Genomic DNA, 24,122 nt, shown 5'->3' with positions numbered 1-24,122 from the left:
ACCAGGCCGAATGGAAAATTGTAATGCATTAATATATGACAGCTAGTTTTTTTTTTTGTTATTCATTTATATATTTTTGCTTTGATTAGGTGGTAGGTGGTGGTATTGATTTTATCCTGACCTTTTAAGACCATGTGGGGAGAGGACTGATTGAAATAGCTGTGTTCAGCTCAGACCATCGAGGCTCAAATCCAACTTTGAAAACATGATCTTAAATTGCTAAACCTACCCCTCAGACTTGTAAACTTTGAGACTAGCTGGCCAGTAAGCTATAAACCATCCCAGAGATACTGATTCAGTCCATTCTTTCATTTCCAGACTGACAAATTGCCTGAAACTAAACACTTCAGTGTCCGTTAGGCTCTGTTCCTGCACGATAATGCACTGTAATGGGAAGGAAATGACTATGCCAATCAGTGCCTTCAAGTCTTTTCTTGGGCCATGATTTTCCTTTATGGTCATTTCTCTCATAGCAAAAATGTAGAGTGTGGGAAAACTTTGCTTACCTTCTATTTTCTATTGTGAGGTTTAATTAAACAAGAAAATATTTGTTAATAATAATTAGAATAATAGTACTACACTGTCAAAAAATATATTACTGAGAACACACTGTTGTTGTTGATTTCTATTTGTATTTTAGATGCTTGAGCTTGGTATTTAGGAATGTACTGATTCCTTTTGTTCACTCTCTAAGTATGTTCTGTTTTATATATATTTATGCATTTAGCAGACGCTTTTATCCAAAGTGTCTTACAGTGCATTCATGCTATCAATTTTTACTTATCATGTGTTCCCGGGGAATCGAACCCCCAACCTTGCGCTTGCTTATACGCTTCATTACTTAATTCATCTGCCTATGATGTTGGGACAGATTTACGAGGGCATACCCAAGCCTATGGAAATCTTTAATTGTGGTTACATACCTGAATTCTTCTGGTCCTGAGGGCACAGCTGTTGTGTCACATGCACATATAGCCTACTCCTGTCTCTTCAAATGCATTTGTCCCATCAAGGCTGCCATGTTTGTACAGTCATGTTGGTCTGTGTTCAGAATCCACAAACATAGCGGCAAGTTAAATGCAAAGGTACTATCATTTTAAACCTTCAATGAGAAGTGTAGTGAGAGGAAAAAAACTGATTACTATGGAAAACTGTAGCACAGCTCTCTGTGACTACTCAGTTATTTATGAAATTTGTTACATGCTCGCTTTTCAGGGCAAATTGCAGTAATTCCAAGTGTACATGGAGCTTCCGAGGTTCTGCGGCCTTTTGTATAAATGTTTTATACGTACAAAACGGCCTGTGAAAGGCCATTTTGTACGAGCTTTGTAACAAGCTTTTCTTGGAAATGTTCATACCTTTACAAACATTTGACCATACGCTTTTACTGTAATTATTACATGCTTTTTAAATGTGCAAGTCATGATCAAAAAGCAATCTGAAGTGATTGCAATTAAAAAATTGGTTAGCACGATTCACTGGACATATATTGTAACAAAAGCACTGAAGAATGAACTAAACATTTATTTTGATCAGTCAATATAATTTTAATTTCATCTGCATGCTGTTCATATGCAATGTGCAAACAGCTTTGACCAACATGGTTCTGAGGCCCTACTGGGCTATGATTCCTACAATTTATTTGATGGTAGTGTTGGTAACTGACTTCAGACTCAAGCTGTGCGTATCATCTTTTATTTATTGAACTCTCAGATTCCAGCTCCTCACATCCAGAGCAAGAGAGAAGAAATTGCTTTCCACATATGGTGATAAAACAGGCCAGTGGCATAATGAAACTCAATGACATATTTAGCACTCGGTACAATACGCAAAGGTTAGTCTCACTGTAATACCAGGTTTAGTACTGCTCAGCAATTTTTTTTTTTTTAAATATATTTAGAGGTTCAAGGTGTAGCACTGAAACCCAATTGTAATTGTTAGAATGGTCATGGATGAGCTATTTCCACGTTAAAACTGATCATACAGTCCAAACCGTAAGTCGTAGACTTTAAACTTGGAGGAATGGTAGTACTTACACCGTCAACAACGTGACCGAGGCTCACCCCAATCAGCCTGATGAGGGCACTACAGTGATTGAGAACACATATTCGCTCATAACTCCTGAACTGTCAGTCGCAGGCTCAAGTGTAGTGCAGAAAAATACTCTGGAGAGTGAATATCAATAATTATCAAAAACATGTCAGAATTTACCCTTTAAGAAGCTAAAATGGGGTCCTTAGAAGAGGGCTCTATCCAAATATACTCAACAAAAACTCCAAACTTTGCATGTGACAGGTGATTCTTAACAAGCCTTTTTTTTTTTACTGTTTTGTTTTTTGTCTTGCTTTGTTTAGTTTTGTTTTTGAACAAACTCTGTAAATGTATTTTAGACTCCATTTTGCTACACAGATTCTGCAGTAGTATGCAAACTTTTGTGCACGAGGCTTAGCTTCCAGGAGCACTGATGATTAACTGTCTATTCTTGTCTGTAACAAGTTGTATTTCAGCAGTGAAAATGTGAATTGTACCAGTGACCTGGAGTACACTTTTTAATCCCAAACATATGCTTATAATCCTCTTAGTACAGGCCCTTTTTGTAAAATGTCTAGCTCCCCTTCCAGTCCTTTCATGGAATCTGGAGGGAGCAGAGATAGGCTCATTGCAGTCGTCCTCCAAGTTTGACATCCATCTGCTCAGCTGGAGACCCCTTGAGTGTTGCTCAAAGACTTTTTGTGATTGACTACAAATTTCTGCTCACAGTCGGCCTGCTTATGGCCTGCTTGCTCTGATAGGCTCCTGCTGGCTTCTAAAGCTGTCAAAGCTCTTGACAATTTGTAATCCATACATCCTTATTTCCACCCCATGGCCCAGTCCTGGCATGCCTAGTCCCGGCATGCCCTGAGGTACAAAGTTCCAGTGACAATGCATGCAGCAAGTTGGTTGAAATATTAACAGTTTTATTTTTTATTAAATATTCAACCATAATATCATCGGCAGTTTAAAGTATGCATCGTATATATGTGGATGCATTGTTTACATTGTTTACGTATGTGATGCTCTCCAAAATTGCTCCAGAGTGAGAGGAGGAGATGATTTGTTGAATAAAGTTGTTATTTTTGTTTTCTTTGCACACAAAAAATATTTTTGTAGCTTCGTAAAATTACGGTTGAACCACTGATGTGTGACTGACTTTTATTTTGACAGCAGTGCCTGAGCACTAGTGATAGCAATTTCGGATCATTTGACCGACTCTGACCTTTGAGTCCCATTCAGCAAAATGAACAAATCTTTTTTCGAGTGGTTTCATTCGTTTTGTTTGTTTTATCAAATATAATTTAAATCTTACGTGTTACTTTCCTAACATGTCTACTAGTACTTAAACAAATGTTGATCAAACTACAAACAATACAAAACTATAATGCTATAAGAAACAAAAAATATTAATTAATTGTTTACCTGGGTCTTCAGTCTATGATAAGCTCACCTCACCTCATATCTGACAAGTCTTTGGGTTTGAGTCGTTCTTTTATCACGTGGCAGCCCCGTAAGCTTTAACCTATGCAGTCTGAGACAGAAAGAGAATTGATTAGTTCTTCTATTGAGTCATCATCAGGTTTGAGTCGTTCCTTCACCACAAGACAGGCCCATAAGCTTTAACCATGGACTGTATAAAAGGCTTTAACCTATCATTCGTTCTTTTGTCACGTGATGTGACCGCATTGGATAGAGAAATTACAAGCTTCCTTACAAACGGGGGCATAGTTATTATCATCATCATCATCATTTTCATAATTATTATATTTATTATTTTCTCTTACAGTTACTGCATTTCTAGTATAAAATTGTAGCTTTACTTCTAACAGTTTATAAATATGTGAATTTCTGTCATGATGGTTATTTTCCATACACTGAATGTTGTAACATGTAAAATGAGTGTTACCTTGGCATTATTTGAAAAATATGATTCCCAATATACACAAACTTCCCAGAATACTGAGTGCCCTTTTCTTCACAGTGTTTACTTCCTTTTTAATTATATTTTTATTGTATATTTTACTTATTTGTGAAAAATACTTTGTCATCTAAAGTAGAAGTATGTTTATTTTACACATTTATTTTGTAATCAATTGTTAAATTATTTAAAATTGAAAAAAAAAAATTGTAATCAAAAATTGGTTTAAAAAAAAAAACTATTTCGGTCGACCACTAGTCCTTAGTAATTTTGTGGACCTTGATGGTGTTAGGATCTTTGCTGTCTATGAGAGGGTCAGAGAGTTCTCGGATTTCATCAAAAATATGTTCATGTGTTTTCTGAAGATGGACGACATGAGGGTGAGTAATTAATAACAGAGTTTTCAGTTGTAGGTGAACTATCCCTTTAATATTTGCTTTCAGCTTTAAAGCAGAGTGACAACAACCTCTTCTATAAAATATAGATTGTGGAGTGGAAATATGAGGATTTTTTGTTTTACAAAAATGCCAGTATGCCAGAAGAAAGGTTGGTGAGCTCTAAATCAACGTCTTCACTAGTGTTCCTCAACAGAGCACCGTTTATACAGACCATAGTCTATGGGTACATTTTAGTCAATATTCTGGGGCAGCAGACGTCCCAACAGTGTGTTAAGTGTTTTGTTTTCACTTTGTTTCATTTCATTTCACTTTATTTTAAGACATAAATAAACAAAGCATGACAGTCAAAGACTAATGTAAAAAGAGCTGCACACTGTCATAGCTTGCGGAACTTTTTAAATATCATTTTAAGAGATTTGTCATGGACTCCGTTTTAAAAAATGATACTTTTTCTTTAATTGAATCTGCCATTGAGATTTCTGTAACAGTTGGACATCCCCTCTGCAGAACCTTCATTTGGCATCCATTTGGGATGTTTTTAAACAGCATCGATTAGACTTCAGAATGTTTTTTTTTATGTAGCTCGTTTTAGTTTATTCAGACACCATTCAAACCATTCAAATATTTTTATTTTATTTTATTCAAATGAATGCTGTTCCATTGAACATTCTTTTCATCAAAGAAGTTTCCCCAAAAATATTAAGCGGCACAATTGACGTTTCACCATTGATAATAACAAGAAATGTTTTTAAAACACCAAATCAGCATATTAAAATGCTTGCTAAAGGATTATTCTAAAGGAAAACTGAAGACTGAAGTTAGGGTTAGGGTTAGGGTTACTTTTGTATAGTAGATGCAATTTAATATTTGAAGTAAAATAACTGACTAAGATAAGAGAGTGAATGGACTCCCCTGATGGAGTAAACCTGTTTGATCAACCATCCAGCACATAAATGTTAAACATTCATTAACAGACGTAGTACTGCCTGCATTCTTTAGTGTCGGAAACAGCCTACTTAAACTGATTCTTTTTTCAGGGCAAATCTCCCACATTGTTTGACAGAACCCACCCTAAGAACAGGTTTTGCCACAAAGCCATTTTTTTGTAAATAATTTACCATCCCTCTTTGTGTCTTAGAGGAATTTTACTACCTTCCAGGGTGCATTTTTGTTTAGGCAGGTAGAATGCACAAGTGAACAGATTTACCTGGTTAGAGTGCAGTAGTGTTGTTGTCCCCATCATTTTTAAAGGTTTTTAGCATTAATAATTCAATGGTTGCAATGGAGGGCAAAAGTACCCATTTGAAGTGAAGTAAACTTTGGTTTTAGAAAACTGTTTGTACACTGGATGGCTGAGGTGCTGCATACTTTTTGTTGCTTGTATTAAAGGTGTGCAAATGGGACGATCATGAAGAAATAATCTTAACATAAATATGAAGGATTGCTGACAGAATGAAGCCATATTATCAGCATCGCTGTTTTAATGTTTTCAACATAAGTTCAAGTACTTGATTTTTCTCCTCTTTTTGTTAAAGTTGACAGAAAGGGTAAATTATTGAAAAATCAATTTGACCACATCCAGAGGAGTTTATCTCAAAAAGCGTTTGATCATGTTTCTTTTTCTCCTTAATTCCATCTTCACTTTCATTAAGTCCTATTCTTTGTTTATCTTCTAGCATTCTAGTCTCCACTCATACACTAATACATACTGACTTTATCAATTTCTCCAGTATTAACTGAAAGCTGCTGTCTGCAATGGTCAAGGCAAGGCTATTTATATAGCACATTTCATACACGATGGTAATTCAAAGTGCTTTAAAAAAAAAAAAGTAATATACCATTTACACAATACTATATTATTATTTAAATGAAATAAATTATAATGTCCTTGATACATCTGACTGATCTGTTCATTTGAATACACTGTCTTTTGAAAGAGTTAAATCAAATTTTAAATAGCTTTTGAAATGTTTTCTAAGTCAGAAGATACTAAGCACTTCTATTTTCTGTCTTCTGAGAATGACAATAAAAAAAAAAAAAAATTTTATTTAAGAAATACTTGACCTAAAATGAAACTGAATTTACTTCCCCTCAGGCCATCCAAGATGTAGATAAGCTTGTTTCTTCAAATTTAGAATCAACAAAAACATCAAAACTATTCACTAGTAATCCACATGACTCCAGTCCTTCAATTAATATTTTATGAAGTGTAAAGCTGCGTGTTTGTAAGAAACAAATCCATCATTGGGGGTGTTTAACTTTAAACAGCTGCTTCTGGCCCTAATCCATAATAATGTTTACTCTAGTGAAGAGTTGATCTCTTCTTGTCCTCTTACATCAGGATCAACCATCATATTTGTTTAGAACTGTTTTGGACTGTTTAAGATTTTAAACAAGTACTTGATCTTTGCATATTTTTCTCCTGATTCAGACTAGACAATTATATCACTGGAGAAAGCAATATTATAGATCTAGGACTCATATTTTTGCTGAAGGCTGTGGTTTGATGGATTTGTTTCTTACAAACACACAAGTTATCAGTGTTAATTATTGGGTTTCCAAATTCCATTTTCAAAAGGAATTGTCCAAATGCAATTCTAGAAGTGAGCACATCATAACTTAATTTATTGGTTTCTTTTTACATTGGAGCTAATCTGTGTACGTCTTGACAGCCTTCATTTTATACTCATAATTTCAGTGTTTACAATGGGGACTAGACGATTTTGAGCTTCACATAAAAAAATTGTCTTCGTATTTAACATTTCCATCTTTCCATATTAGACACATCTCTGCACATTCAGAAGGCAGCAATTATCACATTTGCTTTGGGAGAATAACATATATTGTATTTTGTGCAGGCTATTAAAAATAACAATAAGGGAATAAAATCCACACTGTGGCTTTTTAAATTGGTTTTAATATAAAAAGGAGGCATAATTAGAACATGCTATGTAGTTGTATCATTTTTTTCTTCTTAACATTTTTATGATGTTTCTTCCTGCTTTACTTTCTCTAAACAAGATGTGACCATTTGAGCATATCTGTGCAGTGACGAATAGATTTAGACGTACTTTTCGGCAACCTTTTAGTCTCACCGCTTACCTTGCAAGAAATTTGCATATAATCATGCTTGGCTGGCATAAGAAGGAAATTTTGCAGAAGGCAATTGAAGTGCAGAAACCGAATACATTTGGATGTATTGAAGCCCAGATTTATTCAAAGGAACAGGAAACACGGTGCTGTGTCTTCAACACACCATCCTTTCCTGAAACATGATACCAGATGTCCTTCATGCATTTTACATTATGTTGTTGTAAAGAGAGGGTCACCCAGGTTGTTTTCACATGTCAGAGACGATGTTGGATTATGAGGATCCATGATGATGATTTATTCCACATAAGGAATGACACTTTTTATTTTTTGCAATAGATTTTTATATATGCTAACAATGTTTTATAGGCAGCAAGCTGGAAGTTATACGCTACCAAAAGTTTGATTTAGTTTTTGAAAGAAGCAAATACGTTTTTCAGCATACTTTTTTTTTAATTTAAATAATGTTACAAAATATTGATAATTAAAAAAATTGAGCATCAAATCAGCATATTAGAATGCTTTCATCAGGATCACCAAAAACTGGAGTTATGGAAATTAGGCTTTGCCACCGCAGGAATAAATTACGTTTGAAAATAAACTCTTATTTTAAAACTTTTATTTTAATTGTAATAGTATTTGATAATATTAAATCTAATCAAATAAATGCAACCTTGTTGAGCATAAGAAGCTTCCTTCAAAAACATAAAAAAAAATTCATACTGACCCGACCAACATTTGAACGGTAGTGTGCAGTGTACAATCTTAGTCTATGAATCCATAAACACTTTTGCTTGAAAACAAAGGCAGTCAATGCAAAATATTGCAGCACATTTTTACTCCTGCTTTCAAGTCACGAGTCATTTTTATAAATTCGACAAAACCCCATCTACAGTATGGTATCCAGCTAGATTATCTTGGTGACAGATCAGCAAAATATGCAACAGCAATGTAGAATGCATCACAGAAAATCATAGAGGTTTGCAAGGCATAAAAAATGCATGTACAAGATTGGAGTCTTTGAATAATTACAACATTTTACCATTTTTCTCAGGCTGCTTTGTCCATCCCACAAGACTACTATCCTCCATATAGCTGATTTAGGATGTACTTACTCAAGACTCATTTTAAGATCTTTTATAATAATGAAGGTTAAGCTGCTTTGCTTGTATCTGTGGCCGTCAGCCACTGCTTTGGTGGACTCAATTGGCTGGGGATACGATTTAGCACATTTTCTAATTTAATTAGTCAGCGCAATGGCTCAGTTCTGGCTGATCTCTCACTGCCTAAATCAAGTCCAGCTCAATTTGGACTCAATTACCTTCTGCTTGCTTGGTGACTAGTCTTTAGCTTATAGAATTGAAATAGGAACATTTAATCATGACCCAGAGGGTTTTCAGCTTTTAATGTGATGTTTTACCCAGATCTAATTTAAACAACCCACTGTTGTTTTTGCTTATCGAGATGAGTAGAAAGTCACATGATCCTTTGAATGACACAGGAACAGAAGATAAATTGTTTCCCTCGCTAAAGAAAGTCTTGAATCATCATGTGCACACAACAGGCCGTTTGTCTGTGGCTAATGGTGTGTATTTGAACTGCACCAAATATGTCATTACTTCCTCAGCTCATTGATCAAATATGTTCTGTTACACAAACTCTTGTGTGCCCTGGAGATTGTGCAGGTACACCTAACTCCCAGTATGCTCCTGTTAACTTAAACATGTCAGCTGGACCAAATGCAGCCCTATCTTTAGCTTCGCCAACTAGTGTCCTTATTTGTCGATTCTTCTCATACGTTTTTTGAAGCGAGTCCAGGGGCTCATTTCAGACAGCTCAATACATCAACCAAATAGCTTTTAGACACAGATACCTGCTCTCTTCACTTTTTGGGGAGGATGTGAACGTGCCTGCAAAACCACCTTTAGAAAAAAAAAAAACTCAACTTTATTGTTTAGTAGTGTATCATTTTTAATTCAAGACAAAAGTTTTTTATCATAACTGTATGGAACTATGCCTGTGGCTACATTATGAACTTTATACATTCACTAACAATAACCATGAGATTGATTATTGCAAATATATCTCAGAAATATCAGCTATGAATAAACAAATGCATTTAAATTCAGACATTTTATTTTGTTCATATATGTTTAAATACATTTTGGGAACATTGTATATTATGATGCAACTGTACCATATGTCATCATATTCCAGAAAAGGTGCATTTGTGTGCTTATGAAATTATAGCTGTCATTAATTTACATACAGTATATAGTTTTCTAGCCATAACTGCATGTTAAAAACATAATAAAGGGATGTTTGTAAAGAACGTGTAAAGGTTTAATAAAAATATACAAAGATTTATTTTAGTAACACATTAAGTATCTTGCAGATATCATTTTCTAGTAATTTTTTTTTAACACTTATCAGTGAAAATTAAATAGATATGACTGGACATAATATGACATCCTGACATAATGCATGCCGGAAACTTACCTCATATACTGTACAAGTGAGATTATAATTTTGTAAGGATAGGATGTTAAATCAGAGGATTATTGTCATTAAATTCAATTGGTAAATTCCAGTGTTGTTTAGACAAGCTACCGTTTTCTGGCCGTTTTTATGTTTTCCGTTAGAAATCTAGTAATAGTTTTGGTTTTAGAAAGTTTGTTATGTGCTTGTCATAATATTTATTTTTATAAAAATTAAATTAAATTTGACAGTTGTAGCAATTTTAGTGCTTCAGCTTTAACATATTTTAGTGAGGTCCCAAGGCATCATTTTTAATTTTCTTTGCTTTCATTGTTTAAGTTTTTTATGTAATCTTTATATTTTATTTAGACAGAATTGTCCTTAAATTTATTGTGTATGTTTGTTGTGCTTAGAGTACAAACTTGTGTGGCCTATTTTGTTCAGCTAATAAAAATGTCATTATCTCAAATGTGTTGCTTGTTCAAAAATGTTTCAAAAATCTGCTGGAGAAAATACAACAGGCTTTCTGTCATTACAAAAACTAGCCATTAAAATTTCAGTACTACAGGGACCTGCTTACTATGCAATAGGAACGTAATCTTAAGCTAACTCAGGCGAATTCAAATTTGTTTTGTTTTGATTGGTTTGATAAGATTATCATTAAGGGAATGTCAGGAAATACCTAGAGTTTTGTTAGTAATGTCCCATAGAGGGTTTTACTTTTATCTAGTTATGAATAAGAAAACACAGCACACTTTTAATTCTGCAGCTGTTCTTGTATACTCTTCGTTTACTTTACTTCTGTGGAAAGGAGAGTCCAGAATATTCTTCAAACACCAACCTTTTATGTTCCACAGAAGAATATGTGCTTGGAACAATACGTATTTTGGTAACACTTTAGAATAAGGTTCAATAAGGTACTATAAGTGTTACCCATATTTAAATTTTTGTTTTCACATAATGTTTATTTTTAACAATGTTTTCTAGACTTCTTTCCTATTAGGTGCAAAGTTCTTTTTTCACAGTTTTAGCTGAATGTGCTGCATGCCACAGATCACATGAGATGTGTTTTCAGTAGATTTTATCACCACTCTGGGCGTGTGGAAAGCATGGACAGTTTGCTGAGATATTGACTCTGCTCAGATCTCTCCGAGCTGGCCATTCAAAGCCACATTGGGGCCATTCCCCATTAAGACATCTGTGCAGAGTGTCACTTCAGAGGCTAGGTGCTGTGCTGAAATACACAACCCATCAACACTTGCTCAGAGTGTCACTTTGACAAGATGGCTCCTCAGGATAGCTGTCACTGTGTGTGATTTAAAATACAGCCGTACGGAATTTATGATCACTAAGGGGCCGTTTACACCTGGCCACTTCATGCGTTTTCTCAGATCGGATAGCTATCCGATCGTGAAAAGACCAGGTCTAAATGCCCTCCGAAACGCATTTGAGACGGATTTGAATCCGATCGCTCAAACCACTTCAGGAGGTGGTCTGGGCCGCATTCCAGACAAAACTAGACAAGTGTAAATGCATCTGGTTGTTAAAACCACATATTTAGCATATATTCATTAAACCAACGTGCAAACTATCGCAAATCAAAGTGAAAGTAAGTCGCGAACGCTTAACACACAATCATCATCATTAATGGTAGAGAAACGAAATGATCTTACCAGTGCTGTTGCCGCTCTCTCTTATTGCGGTCTTTGATTTTGAAATTTTAGCTGATGATCAATAAAATGCAGCTCATATCTGTTGCTTTCGGTGACGTGCACTCCATTAAATCTGCATATAGCGCGGGAATTGAAGATCGGATTTAAATCCGTTTCGCAAAAACACATTCATGTGACCAGGTGTAAATGGAACCGTTGTGATAAATCAGATAGCTATCCGATCTGAGAAAACGCATGAAGTGGCCAGGTGTAAACAGCCCCTAAGAGTTTTGTGTGCATATATCTGAATTGTCACATGGACTTTAACACTTGTGTGCTCCTCATTTGGGAGTCACACTCATAGTCTTCACGGTCAAAAGTGACCAGACACCTCAAATTGAACTTTTTATTTTTGTTTTTTAATTTTTGTTCAATAATATTTTTTATTTTGTATTTTGTGAGAATTTTATGGTAATAGTTTATATTTATGCAATAATTATAATACATTTTCACATTGAAAATAGTACAAAAAATGTTCTTTAACATTTTTTACAATTATTTTTCAATCAGTAATAATAATAATATTCTTTATTAAAAAGTGCTTTACATAACAAATAAAACATCAAAATACACCATATAAAAATGTATGACAATGAGTAAAAAACACACATTAGAAATAAGAACAATATAAAATTTAAATTAAGAAAAAGCTACCCTTAAAAAATAAGTTTTAGGGCAAGATTTAAACATTTTAAAAGAATTTGCCTGCCTTATTTCAGTAGGAAGAGAATTCCAAAGTTTTGGACCTAGAGAAAAAAAAGCCCTATCCACCATCGATCTTAGGCAAGTAGACAGAACAATTAGCAGTCCAGTATCAGAAGAATGAAGGTTCTACCTTGGGGTATATGGAGTTAAAAGTTCTGGCAGATATTGCAGTGTCAAACCATGCAGAGCCTTGTAAGTGAGCATCGGAATCTTAAAATCAACCCTAAACCTTACAGGAAGCCAATGCAAAGACTCCAAGATAGGAGTGACAAGATCAAAAATGTGGAAGAAAAAGTCGCACAACCAACAGAGAGAACTGCAGCCTTATGAGGATTGTCGAGGCTTCCATACCACCTAAGCAGTGCCACAAACTGATCACCTCAATGCCACGCCAAACCGAGACAATAATTAAAGCAAAAGGAGCCCCCACCAAGTATTGCGTAAATGTACAGTAAATGAACATACTTTCCAGAAGGCCAACAATTCACAAAAAAAAAAAAAAAAAAATTTATTGGCCTTATGAATGATTCTAATTTGTTGAGATAGTGAATTGGTGGGTTTTTGTTAAATGTTTTAAATATAGGGATGTCTCTGGTCTAATGGCCTTGTTTTAATGGTTTCAGTTAAAATTTCTAACAAATGTAATTTCTGAAGCTGGTTTGAAAATGTATGATTATGAATGTTAATTAAGGGAATTGCTCAATATAGGTTCATTATTTCAGCCTGGACATTGACCCCTCTGACTTGTTTTTATTTTGTCATCTCCAGATGTTACACTGTCAAGGTTTTGCTTTTTAGTTTTGTATCATTCCCAACGCAAGCTCAATAAACTGAGATGATGGCATTTGGTTCTGCATGGAGTTATATCTTTGTACCTTTCTTCCTGTCATAGAACAATACATCATGGAAACCAGACACCTGTCAAGACTGCATCTGCTACAATGATGTTGTCATCTGCAAACCCACTCGCTGCCAAAATCCCCAGTGTGACTTTCAGAGGGTAAGAATGAATTATTTGCTCATGGACAACTAAAACGGGGCAATAACAGGGCGAAGGTGCTTGATGAATGCCTTGTTAGCTTATAGATATGAAAGCGGACAATTAAACGCTAAAGGGTTATTTCACAAAAAAAAAAAAAAAATGAAAATTAGCCTTTTATTTACTCCCCCTCAAGCCATCCTAGGCATTTATGACTTTCTTCTTTCAGAATACATTCATCATATAAAAAAATTGGCCTTCTAAGCTCTATCATTGCAAATCAAACTTGAATAACCTAAACAGAAATGAAAAATGTTGCCTTGGAGAAAATAAAAATAGGTTGCAGTTGAAGTACTAAAACTATCAATATTTATAAAAATGGCAATGCGCATAACAAAATTACTTAAAACCTAAAACAAATTTAAAATTAAAACATTTGAAAAGCTCGTTCAAACGTAATAAATTAGTTTGTAGTACATAAATAATACTAAAATAACACTGGTTGCAAATGCCAATAGTTTTGATCCCGTATTATGTCTCCTTGGTCCTGAGTCATGATAAAACGTTCTCTAGAATGTTAATACATCTCTTTAAATGTCTTTGGATGTTTTCCTAGGGTGAGCGCTTGAGAATCCCACCCAACAAGTGCTGTCCGGAATGTTTTGCACAGTTGCCTGGGATCTGTCAGCATGAAGGAATGGTTTATGGGGTAAGTGACACTGCTTATGACACAACTCCAATGAAAGATGCTAAAAGCCTCATCCTGTTCCTTGGCAAATCTTCCCACTTCTGGTCAAACACCCGGTGATTGCTTCGTTTTATGCACAAAAGCGGTTTTGTTACCATTCACTCTTCCCTGCCAGAGCAAGCCTCTTTTTTTGTCCCAGTCATCCCTGCTAAAGAGCCACTTGGTGCTCTGTTTAAGATTCTAGCAGTGTAGCTTTCAAGTCAAGTAGCATTTACTTAGGAGAGCAGGCTGTGTTGGCATTCAGGCTCAGAACAATAAGTGATCTGTGTGTCATTCTGTTTGCACAAATTTAAAGATAACAGTTTTCTAATTTATTTTAAGACTTTTATTGTGTTTTGAAATCAGCATCTCTCTTCATCCATGTCCTGAGTTACCACTCTCTCTCTCCCCCCCTCACTCACTCACTCACTCACTCAGCATAACAGTCAGTGGAGTGATTCCAAATGTTCGGTGTGCACATGCTCTAATGGGAAGGTGATCTGTGGGCCACGTGCTTGTCCTCCTCTTAGTTGTGGGAAAGACCAGAGTCCTTTCATCCCAGATGGAGACTGCTGCCCTGTATGTGCTCATAATGGAGGTACAGTAAGCTGCAACTTTTTTAATGTTCAACCTCTTGTGACAGTTATTGCTTTCCTTTGCCACCGTTTCTTGTTTTCGTCAGACATTGTATTTACTTCATAGGAAAAATTTGATAATGTTTAGGAATGTTTTGTCCTATAGAGCACACGACATCACATGGAACACAAAATAATAATATTCTTTTGGACAAATTCACTGGGTACATTTGTTTATATCTATATTTTTAGGAATATATATTTACTTTTTTATATCTGCTTATTTGTAATTAAAGTTAATCTGTTTATTTATAATACATTAAAACAATATTAATGGCCAAAGTGAAATGAACATAAGCTACCCCTGATAAAAACTTTATTTTGTCTTGATTTGTTGGTAAAGTATATTTTCAAAATGCATTTCACTGAATTTATTTGTGAACAATTCATCCATTCTTATGTTTCTTTTGTTCTTTCTATTTTTTTTTGACCATTTATTTTTGAGTCAAAATATAACATCAGACTTCTCTCTGGTGATGTATTTTGGACTTCTCCAGTCATGACGTCCGCTTAAACCTCAAACCTTTCTTAAAGTTTACTACAAGCTTACGATCAGATCTGCCCCCCATCCAATCAAAAACCCAAGGACAGAACCAACTTCCCTTCCTACATGTTTTTCATGTACATCATGATACAGAAGAAATTATCTGTTGGTACTTCAACAAATGTCAAAATTAAAGATGTGTGTCATTTCTTTTGGCCTCAAATGGAATTGCCATCCGTTTGAGCACCTCTAACAGCATTGTCTCAACCTGTGGTGTAAATTTGGGGCATGAATTTGCTCAAACAATGGCAAACTTTTTAGATACTGAAGACTGTGCTATTGATTTTGCTGTTCTTTTTGTTGTCACTAGTGGCACATATATAACAACACTTCAGCTTTTGCGTGTTGTGATGTTTGAAGCAATCATGTGTTTGCCTCTCTTTTTTGAATGTTTTGCTGATTGCTTTTAACAGGCTTGCTTTTTCTTAGCTATATGTGTTCCAAGACGGTTTATTCTGCTTCATACTGTCAGAGACCAATGATCTGCTTTTTTCTTTTAGAGATTAGAGTACAATTTTGCAATTAAAATATTCTTTCTCACTCCATAGCCTCTTGCTCTTGGGAAGGCCGTCAGTACAGAGATGGGGTGGAATGGACATCCAGCCCCTGTACAAAGTGTGGATGCAAAAACGGTCACGCTGAATGCCTGGTTGCAGAGTGTCAGCCTGTTACATGCAAAGAGGTCAGTAACAAGCCAAAACTGTGCCTTGTGTTCAGATGTGCAAAACTTACCATGTCATCTCTAAACCTAGACTAATTAACCCTGTTATTATACATTGAAAGAGTTGTTCTAGCTATTAAAAACAGCATGTTGATGTACTCATTTGATAAACAGAATGAGATTCTGGTGGTCCAGCCAGGACAGTGCTGTCCTCAATGTGAGCCGAATCCCTGCATGGAGGCTGGGAATGAGTACAAGGTAAGCCGGAAAAGAGATTAGAGTAAGGTGAAATATACACAGAAATCCCAGGACAGAGATAGATTGAGAGTGACAGATGGGACAATGCATGACTGTATTACGGAAGACCTTTTGAAGGAGGGGATCGTAAGTGTGGGTTAAAGTGTGTTCATCATTAATACTGTGGCAGATGGGTTTAGCATAAAGCCTGTCTGAGTGTGTGTGTGTGATATGCTTGTCACTCCTGCTTCTGTCATTCTTCCACACTTCATTCTTTGCCTCATATCATCTTGTGTTCCTCTCTCCATTGTTCACACACACATTACACATCATTGCCTCAAGTGACTCTTCATCTGTTTGCTCACTCTCTCTCAATTTGCAGTTTTTGTCTGCTTCATTAAAGGGATAATTCACCCAAAAATCTAAATTCTGTTTTTAATTACATGTCGTTCCAAACCCATAAGACCTTCATCCATCTTTGGAACACAAATTAAGATATTTTATATGAAATCCGAGAGCTTTCTGACCTTTCATCGACAGCAAGGATATTACCAAAGTCAAGACACAGAAACGCAGTAAGGACATTGTTAAAATGTACCATGTGACATCAGTCGTTCAACCATAATTTTACGAAGCTATGAGAATACGTTTTGTATGCAAAGAAAACAAAAATAATGACTTTACTCAAGAATTCTTCTTCTTGTGCCTTTGTGGAGAGGATCACATAACATGTGCATGCTTTCCTCTGCATGTGTTTTACATCAGCACGCCGCACGCTTGCGTCATGATGAAACTCTCTTAAACAATTAAAGCTCCAGAGTCAATATTACTATAGACATAGCATATTAAGATGATGGTTGAATCATGTAGTTAATTCTTTAATTATTCCAGTTGATCACTGCTGTCTGGAGTACGTGGTTACATCCTTGCAGTACTGACAACTCTCTTTAGACACAAACGTCACAAGCGTCCCCGAATTCTCTCATCAACATGTCATTTAGGGCTCTTTCTCTGTTCACCGTGCTCTCAGCAATCACGTCCCACTCAGCGGAATTCAGCTCTTTTGATCACATTGGATTGTGTGAAAGCAAAGCAGGGATTTAGAGAGGATAACATCCACCACTCTTTTCATCTCCTTCTAGTACTTGTCTTGTTCACTACAGCATTGGCTGAAATTGTCATTAATTTTTAATTCATTATGTGCTGTAATTTGTTCTGCTGCTGAAGCTTTGAACAGCATTGAGATGCCATCTGAATTTTGAAATTGAATCGAGACATTGGTGATGTAGCTTTGTATTTTTGGGATTTTTACATACATTTAAAAAATGCAGTATTGGTGGCAGATTGTCCCCTTTCTCAGAACTCTTTTACTGTGTATGTGTGTGTCCTTAGCATGGTGAGCAGTGGCAGAGAGGCAGCTGTACCACCTGTGTGTGCGATCGCGGTCATTCTCGCTGTCAGACAGAGAAGTGTCCTCCTCTCCACTGTGATAAGGTCAGCAGAAATCCATTCCACCCCAGCACTTCAAGTAAAACACAGTTTCTTGACCTTCACACTTGCAGAGAAGATCACAAAAGAGATGCTGTAGGCTAACTGACTGTTGTCATTTACAATTGAATACAATCTCACTTTGATTCTTGCAGTTTATGCTTCTTGGGCCTAAACGTGACAGTTAGGATTTTCGTCATCCAGGATTGTTTGCACCATATATTTCGCATTTTGTCTGTTGCTCCGGGGTGTTTTTCATCTCAGTCTTTTGCTTCATTGCAAAATTCATGATCTTATGCAACTGTGCTTTAGAACAATACTCAGCAGGAACAGACATTTCTTTTTTTATATCTTACCTTAATAGCGTGACTCTTTAAAGAGCATGAAATTACCTCATTAAATGAAAATGAGACTTTTATGGCTTATAGCATTTATTTTATTAACTGGAGTCCATCTATATGCTAAAAGTTGTCGAAATTCACTTTTAGCATTTAAACAGTTCTTAAGTCTTTTCTTCTAGGCTATTATATATTTTCCTTAAAAAAAAATACAGTTTTCTACAATTTCTAAAACTTCCAAATACATCAACACACAATTTTGTGGGATTTAATGAGGAAGAATTTTGGGTTATATACAAATTAAGCTCTATTAAATGGATGTTGTTGTTTACAACAGATTTTTTTATTTTGGTTTTTACAAACTGAGGCACAAGTAAAAATGATTGGTTACATTTTTTTAAGCTGTCCTTGTTACAGTGTAATTATACACTTAAATACTGAGTAATATTAATTCATTACATGTACTTACTATATGGTTAGGTTTTAGCTTAGGGTTTTTTGCATGTAATTATGCATAATTTATTGCTATTATAATAGTAAGTACATGTAATGTGTCACAAGAACACCGTAAAATAAAGGGCTACCAAATGTTTTGATGTGCATTATAACAAGTGTGACATTTTATAATGTCTGCTAATGTGTGTTCTTCTCAGGGTCAGACGAAGGTCAAGCGAGCCGGACAGTGTTGTGAAGATTGTGTCTCATCAAAAGGCAGCTGCCTCTATGAGGGCATTGCCCGTTACCATGGTGATATGTGGAATGGCACAGGTTGTGAGTTCTGCATGTGTGAACGGGGTCAGGTGCTGTGCCAACGGGTCGAGTGTGCCAGATCAGAGTGCCCACGGGTATGTGTCTAAATTTTATAGGGAACACATTTCTATGCAGAGCTATCAGCAGGGACACATACTTGCTCTGCTCATTAAAAGACGCAATTAACAAGCTCAGCTTGAGGGGATGCCCTATATATAATATGTTTACTATTATTAGGGCAAAATATACCAGATGAATTTGAGACCTGGGGCACATTATCTCTGTGGTCAATTGTCCTGGTTATGAATTATAACTTTATTCAATCAATATATTCTCTGCTTCTCCATTAATCATAAGGAGCTTTGAAAGGCTGAGCAATGAGGAGATTTATCACTTATTAATTATACTTTCGGCCCCAATCCAGAATTGCCACTGTAAAGGTTATTCTGTAGAGAGGAAACTCTGACTTAAAAGTTTTGAAGTCCTCTGAATTCCACTACTTTGAAGTTTAAAAGAGTAGTACACAAGTGTGAACAGAAACCTATCAGGTTTTAAATGTTAGAAATATTCTGGAGCAAAAAACTATTATGCATGCTGTAAAAAGTGGTAACGCAATTATTTCGAGATATTTATACTTCACCCTCATGTCAGTCTGTATACTTATATACTTACTTATATATATAATTATTATTATTATTTTTCAGTGCAGTGGTTTTTAGGTCCTGCATTAATTTAAATAAGAGCTGATGTTCATTGAAGTCATAGTAATAGAGTGTGTCATTAAACAACAAACAAATACAACAAATGCTTCTATATCTTTTTGAAAACATTGATCAAACCCTCTTTCCCATCTGTAGTTCCGTATTTCACTGACATTTTCTGATTTGCTTGTAAAACTACCATGGCTTTGGTGATCTAACAGTGTTACAAAGAAACAACTAAAGATTCTCTCATGAATGTAAATGACTATTGATAGCGGCACCCTATAAAGAACCTCAGAGGTAGAATTGGAAATGTGATGTAATTAGAGATTTGTGGCTCTGTGTCAGACAGCTAATCATTCCCCTGTGGGTGTTTTAATGTTGAAATTAAATGAACTAAAATTTCACACCTTGTGCCAGGGAGAAAAACTGGTTCATTTGCCTGGGAAATGCTGCCCAGAGTGTAAGACTACAACCAGTTCCTGTACATATTCACAGCCAGACCAGAAGGTATGAAGCTTCTTTAAATATTGGTTTTATCATGTTTTATATCCATGTTTACATATGAAATACATATGCTACCATACAAATGTTTGGGGTCGGTAAGATATTTTGAAAGAAAATAATGTAAAACCAGTAATATTGTGAAATATTTGTACAATTTGAAATAACTGTTTTCTATATTTTAAAATTGAATTTATTTATGTCATGTCAAAGCTGAATTTTTAACATCATTACTCTTTATTGTCACATGAACATTCAGGAATTTGTTGATTTGGTGCTCTTTAATGAATAGAAAGTTCAAAAGAAAAGCTTTTTTTTTTGTACCACTATAAATGCATTAATGTCACGTTTTATCAGTTGAGTGTCATTGCTGAATAAATGTATTAATTTCTCTCTCTCTCTCTCAAAAATAAATAAATAAATACTGACCCCAAATGCTAATATGCAAGAAGCTTTTGATAGCAGCGAAGAGAAAATCAAGCAAATCATTACCACCAACAATCAGACTGTCTTTGTCTATTTAGGGGCAGAAAGTCACCATCAAGAGTTTTAGACGCCTCACTGTAAGTAAACATAAGCGTGTGGTTTGCAAATTTAAACAATACTATTATATAACAGATTGTTTTGTCTTATTTGTGTCTCAGAATCTAGAGAGTGTCAGAGAGGGGCTGTGTCGTGAGTGTCAGTGTCAAGAGGGTCATGTGACCTGTTACCAGCATTCCTGTCCCACCTGTCCATTGGGGACCCTAGCTATACGTCACCCTGAACAGTGCTGTCCAGACTGCAATCCAGGTGAGATCTGCGTCTATGTTGGTGTTCATTTCCCAAGCAGCAATGATGTATGAAGCTGCAGTAGTTAATTACCATGCTCTCTTATGAATATGCTCCGATATAATCAGTGAAATTGGGGTTATACTTTGATTTATTTACTTCAAAAGAACATTATTCTATTCCCAGTTTAAAAGCATTTCTTTATGTGATTAAAAAAACACTTCTGAATTGTTCTGAAAATATTTCTTTATCAGCCCTCCAAGGAACAATTTCTCAATCATAAGACAAAACATAGTTGATCTGGGTGGTAGAGAGATGAGAGCTATAGTATTAGATTATATTCTGGTTAGATAACATGGTTATTAATATTAAACTCTGCGGCACCCATGAGACTCGGTTCTGATCTATATACTAAATTTCCCTGGTGACTTCAAAAGATGCTAAAGGAAGGAACACACATCTTCCTCTCTCTCTCTTTCTCTTAGGAAAGACCATAGAGAGAAAGAAAACAGAATGTGTTTGTGTTTACATTTTGCTTTTATATAGACATGTACTGTATGTTTATCTGAAGAGACAGGGCAAATTGTTTGGACGTTTATATGTGCGTGGGTTGACCGTTTGGCATCTCTGTGTTTATGCTTATAAGATTATGCTAATGTATCCTCTAAACGCAGCAGTCAAATAGTATTTTTTCTCTTAAACTTTGGACAGGAAACGGCTACCCTGTTTACAAAAAAAAAAAGAATACATACTTTTCCCTTCTATATTTATCATAAGCACTATTAAGCGCATATGGAAAGTAGAAGCTTGCTTGGTGATAGCACTTGTTAGCTGGCTGATGTCCAGATTTTATCAATAAGACAAAGGCAGTGTATATGCATTCACAGTCACATAACCATTTGTTACTTGTCTGCATGTTGTGAGGAACAGAAGGAACCCAGCATCAGTGTTTTATCAGATAGATTGTCTGAGACATAATGTCTTGCAGTGTTACTGTGAGAAACACTGCGATTCGGAGGGATTTACTAGCTGGTGACCATATTATAATACATTTACACTCAAAACAAGTAGATTTTTCAAATCGATGGAAAGTCTCAAAGGTCATTCTGGTAAAAAATGCTTACTTCAACTGGAAAATGGAGAGTAGGATAGTTTTTCACCCAGACTTATTGATTCACACACCAGGGTATTTAATTAAAAGTGATTTATGAGGGAATGTCCGAAAATAATAAAGACTAAGAGCTTTCATTTTCTGCCTCTGGATATGGGTCTGGCCTTGTGCTTGCAGTCCGGTCCAAAAATTGAGAATGACTATCAAATAATTACCAATGCACCTTTAATGTTCTGCATTGCTCTTTTTCCATGTCTCTTGCTCTGGCCTCATGGACGGAGCAAGAAACCTGCAACCCAAAGTCCTTAGCAAGGGATTTATTTGATCATTAGAGACTGTGTAATTAATTCTTGTGCCAAGTAATGGTGTCAAAGAGAATTATAGTTAGAGGCTCAGGTTTCTTTTGGACCATGTGGAGAAGTTATGAATGGTTTATTAGTACACTGAAGATTTTGATGGTTCTTTTGCATGACTATAGAGGAAATTACCTTGACGTCATACAACTGGCAACTGCACTTTAAGCATTATATGATGTAATAGTATTTGTTAATATTAAAAGAAAATATGTGACCCTGGACCACAAAACCAGTCTTAAGTCGCTGGGGTATATTTTTAGCAATAGCCAAAAATCAATCTATCACGAAAACAAATACCTTGTATGTGTAAACATACCTGGCAATAAAGCTCATTCTGATTCTGAAAAAAACATTGTATGGGTCAAAATGATTGATTTTTCTTTTATGCCAAAAATCATTAGGATATTGAGTAAAGATCATGTTCCATGAAAATATTTTGTTAAATTCCTACCATAAATATATCAAAACGTAATTTTTGATTAGTAATATGCATTGCTAAGAATTCATTTGGACAATTTCACAGGCGATTTTCTCCGTATTTAGATTTTTTTTTTTTGCACCCTCAGATTCCAGATTTTTAAATAGTTGCATCTCAGGCCAAATATTGTCAGATCCTAATAAACCATACATCAATGGAAAGCTTATTTATTCAGCTTTCAGATGATGTATATTTCACATATATATATTCACATATTTATGGTTTAGAGTGAATAAAATCAGGTACACTACCGTCCAAATAATTTTGAGTCTTTAAGACATTTATAATGTTACAAAATATTTCAAATTCAAATGCATGCTGTTCTTTGGGACTTTTCATCAAACACTCCCAAAACAATGGATCACTTTCCAAAAATATTAGGAAGTACAAGAAATGCTTTTAATGTCAATATTTGTTTTCTTGAACAGCAAATCAGCAATATTATAATGATTTCTGAAGGATCCTGTGACACTGAACCCTGGATTTAATGGCTGCTGAAAATTCAGCATTGAAATCGCATGAATAAAGTACATTTTTAAATATATATTAAAGGTATTTAAAAATTTGCACAATGACACTGTTTCTAATATATATTTTGATCAAATGAATGCAGCCTTGGCAAATATAAAATACCTAAATTAAATTTATTTTTAGAAATCTTACAGATCCGACACTTTTTAAACGTGTATATGGTTTAGTGAAGAACTATGTTTAAATTAATTTCCACACTATCCGAAAGCCTATTTTAAATGTAAGTATTTTAATTAGTTGGAAGTGTGACAGGTTTTGAGTACCTGTAATTGCTTAAATACCCCTTTGACAATAATAATGTTATATTGGCTATGATTAAGAACAGCTTTTCTTAATTTTAAAAAATACCCAAAGCATTCACAATAAATTGTACTTTAATGGTTGTTCTTTGATAGGTAAATTCAGCCATTTTTGGTAACATTTGGGTTTGTCCAATGCCTTAGGAAAATGCAAATGTACTGTCACAGCCGCCAACTGGTTCTATTTTATTAGAGCAGAGGTGATAATGATAAAAGAAGTCTGTAAACGATTCTAATTTAAATGGGTGTTTGTAAAGTAGCTTTATGTGTCATCTGAGGAGTTTGACTGTGTTTCGTGTGTGTGTCTGTAGCAGTGCAGTGTCACAAGGACTGTTTGACATGCTCTGGCACACCAGATCACTGTGACAGCTGTCGGGACCCTTCCGCCCTGTTGATGAATGGACGCTGTCTGCAGTCATGTCCTGAAGGATTTTTCGCTCAGGGCAAAATTTGTGCAGGTATAAAAATACTTTTTTTTATTATTGTGTTTTACTTTTATAGCCCACGCTGGTTTTGTTTCACAAATTGCTGTTCTCCTCTTCATCTCACTTCCTTTTTTATCTTATCCTCCTCCTTTTAATTTCCCTCCAACATTCACACACGTCTGGCCTAAACATATTTTTACCCTATGGTATTTTAAATCCTCAAAACGCCCTCTGCTTTGGGTGACTTCCATA

General features: G+C 35.3%; 1 protein-coding gene across 2 annotated transcripts in view; it reads left to right on the top strand.

Annotated features, from left to right (window-relative positions):
• fras1 (Fraser extracellular matrix complex subunit 1) overlaps positions 1 to 24,122 on the top strand; it is a 106,941-nt gene that overhangs the window by 22,365 nt on the left and 60,454 nt on the right. For both annotated transcript variants that reach the window (XM_059550376.1, XM_059550375.1), the window contains exons 3-13: positions 13,228 to 13,335; positions 13,931 to 14,023; positions 14,480 to 14,639; positions 15,769 to 15,902; positions 16,056 to 16,139; positions 17,511 to 17,612; positions 18,598 to 18,789; positions 19,816 to 19,905; positions 20,424 to 20,462; positions 20,544 to 20,691; positions 23,757 to 23,903. In XM_059550376.1, the coding sequence (XP_059406359.1) occupies positions 13,228 to 13,335; positions 13,931 to 14,023; positions 14,480 to 14,639; positions 15,769 to 15,902; positions 16,056 to 16,139; positions 17,511 to 17,612; positions 18,598 to 18,789; positions 19,816 to 19,905; positions 20,424 to 20,462; positions 20,544 to 20,691; positions 23,757 to 23,903 (1,297 nt within the window). The remainder of the gene's footprint in view (positions 1 to 13,227; positions 13,336 to 13,930; positions 14,024 to 14,479; positions 14,640 to 15,768; positions 15,903 to 16,055; positions 16,140 to 17,510; positions 17,613 to 18,597; positions 18,790 to 19,815; positions 19,906 to 20,423; positions 20,463 to 20,543; positions 20,692 to 23,756; positions 23,904 to 24,122) is intronic.

This window comes from Carassius carassius, chromosome 5 (assembly GCF_963082965.1).
Source record: "Carassius carassius chromosome 5, fCarCar2.1, whole genome shotgun sequence".
Classification (NCBI taxonomy): domain Eukaryota; kingdom Metazoa; phylum Chordata; class Actinopteri; order Cypriniformes; family Cyprinidae; genus Carassius; species Carassius carassius.
This window is presented reverse-complemented; position numbering and strand designations above follow the sequence as displayed.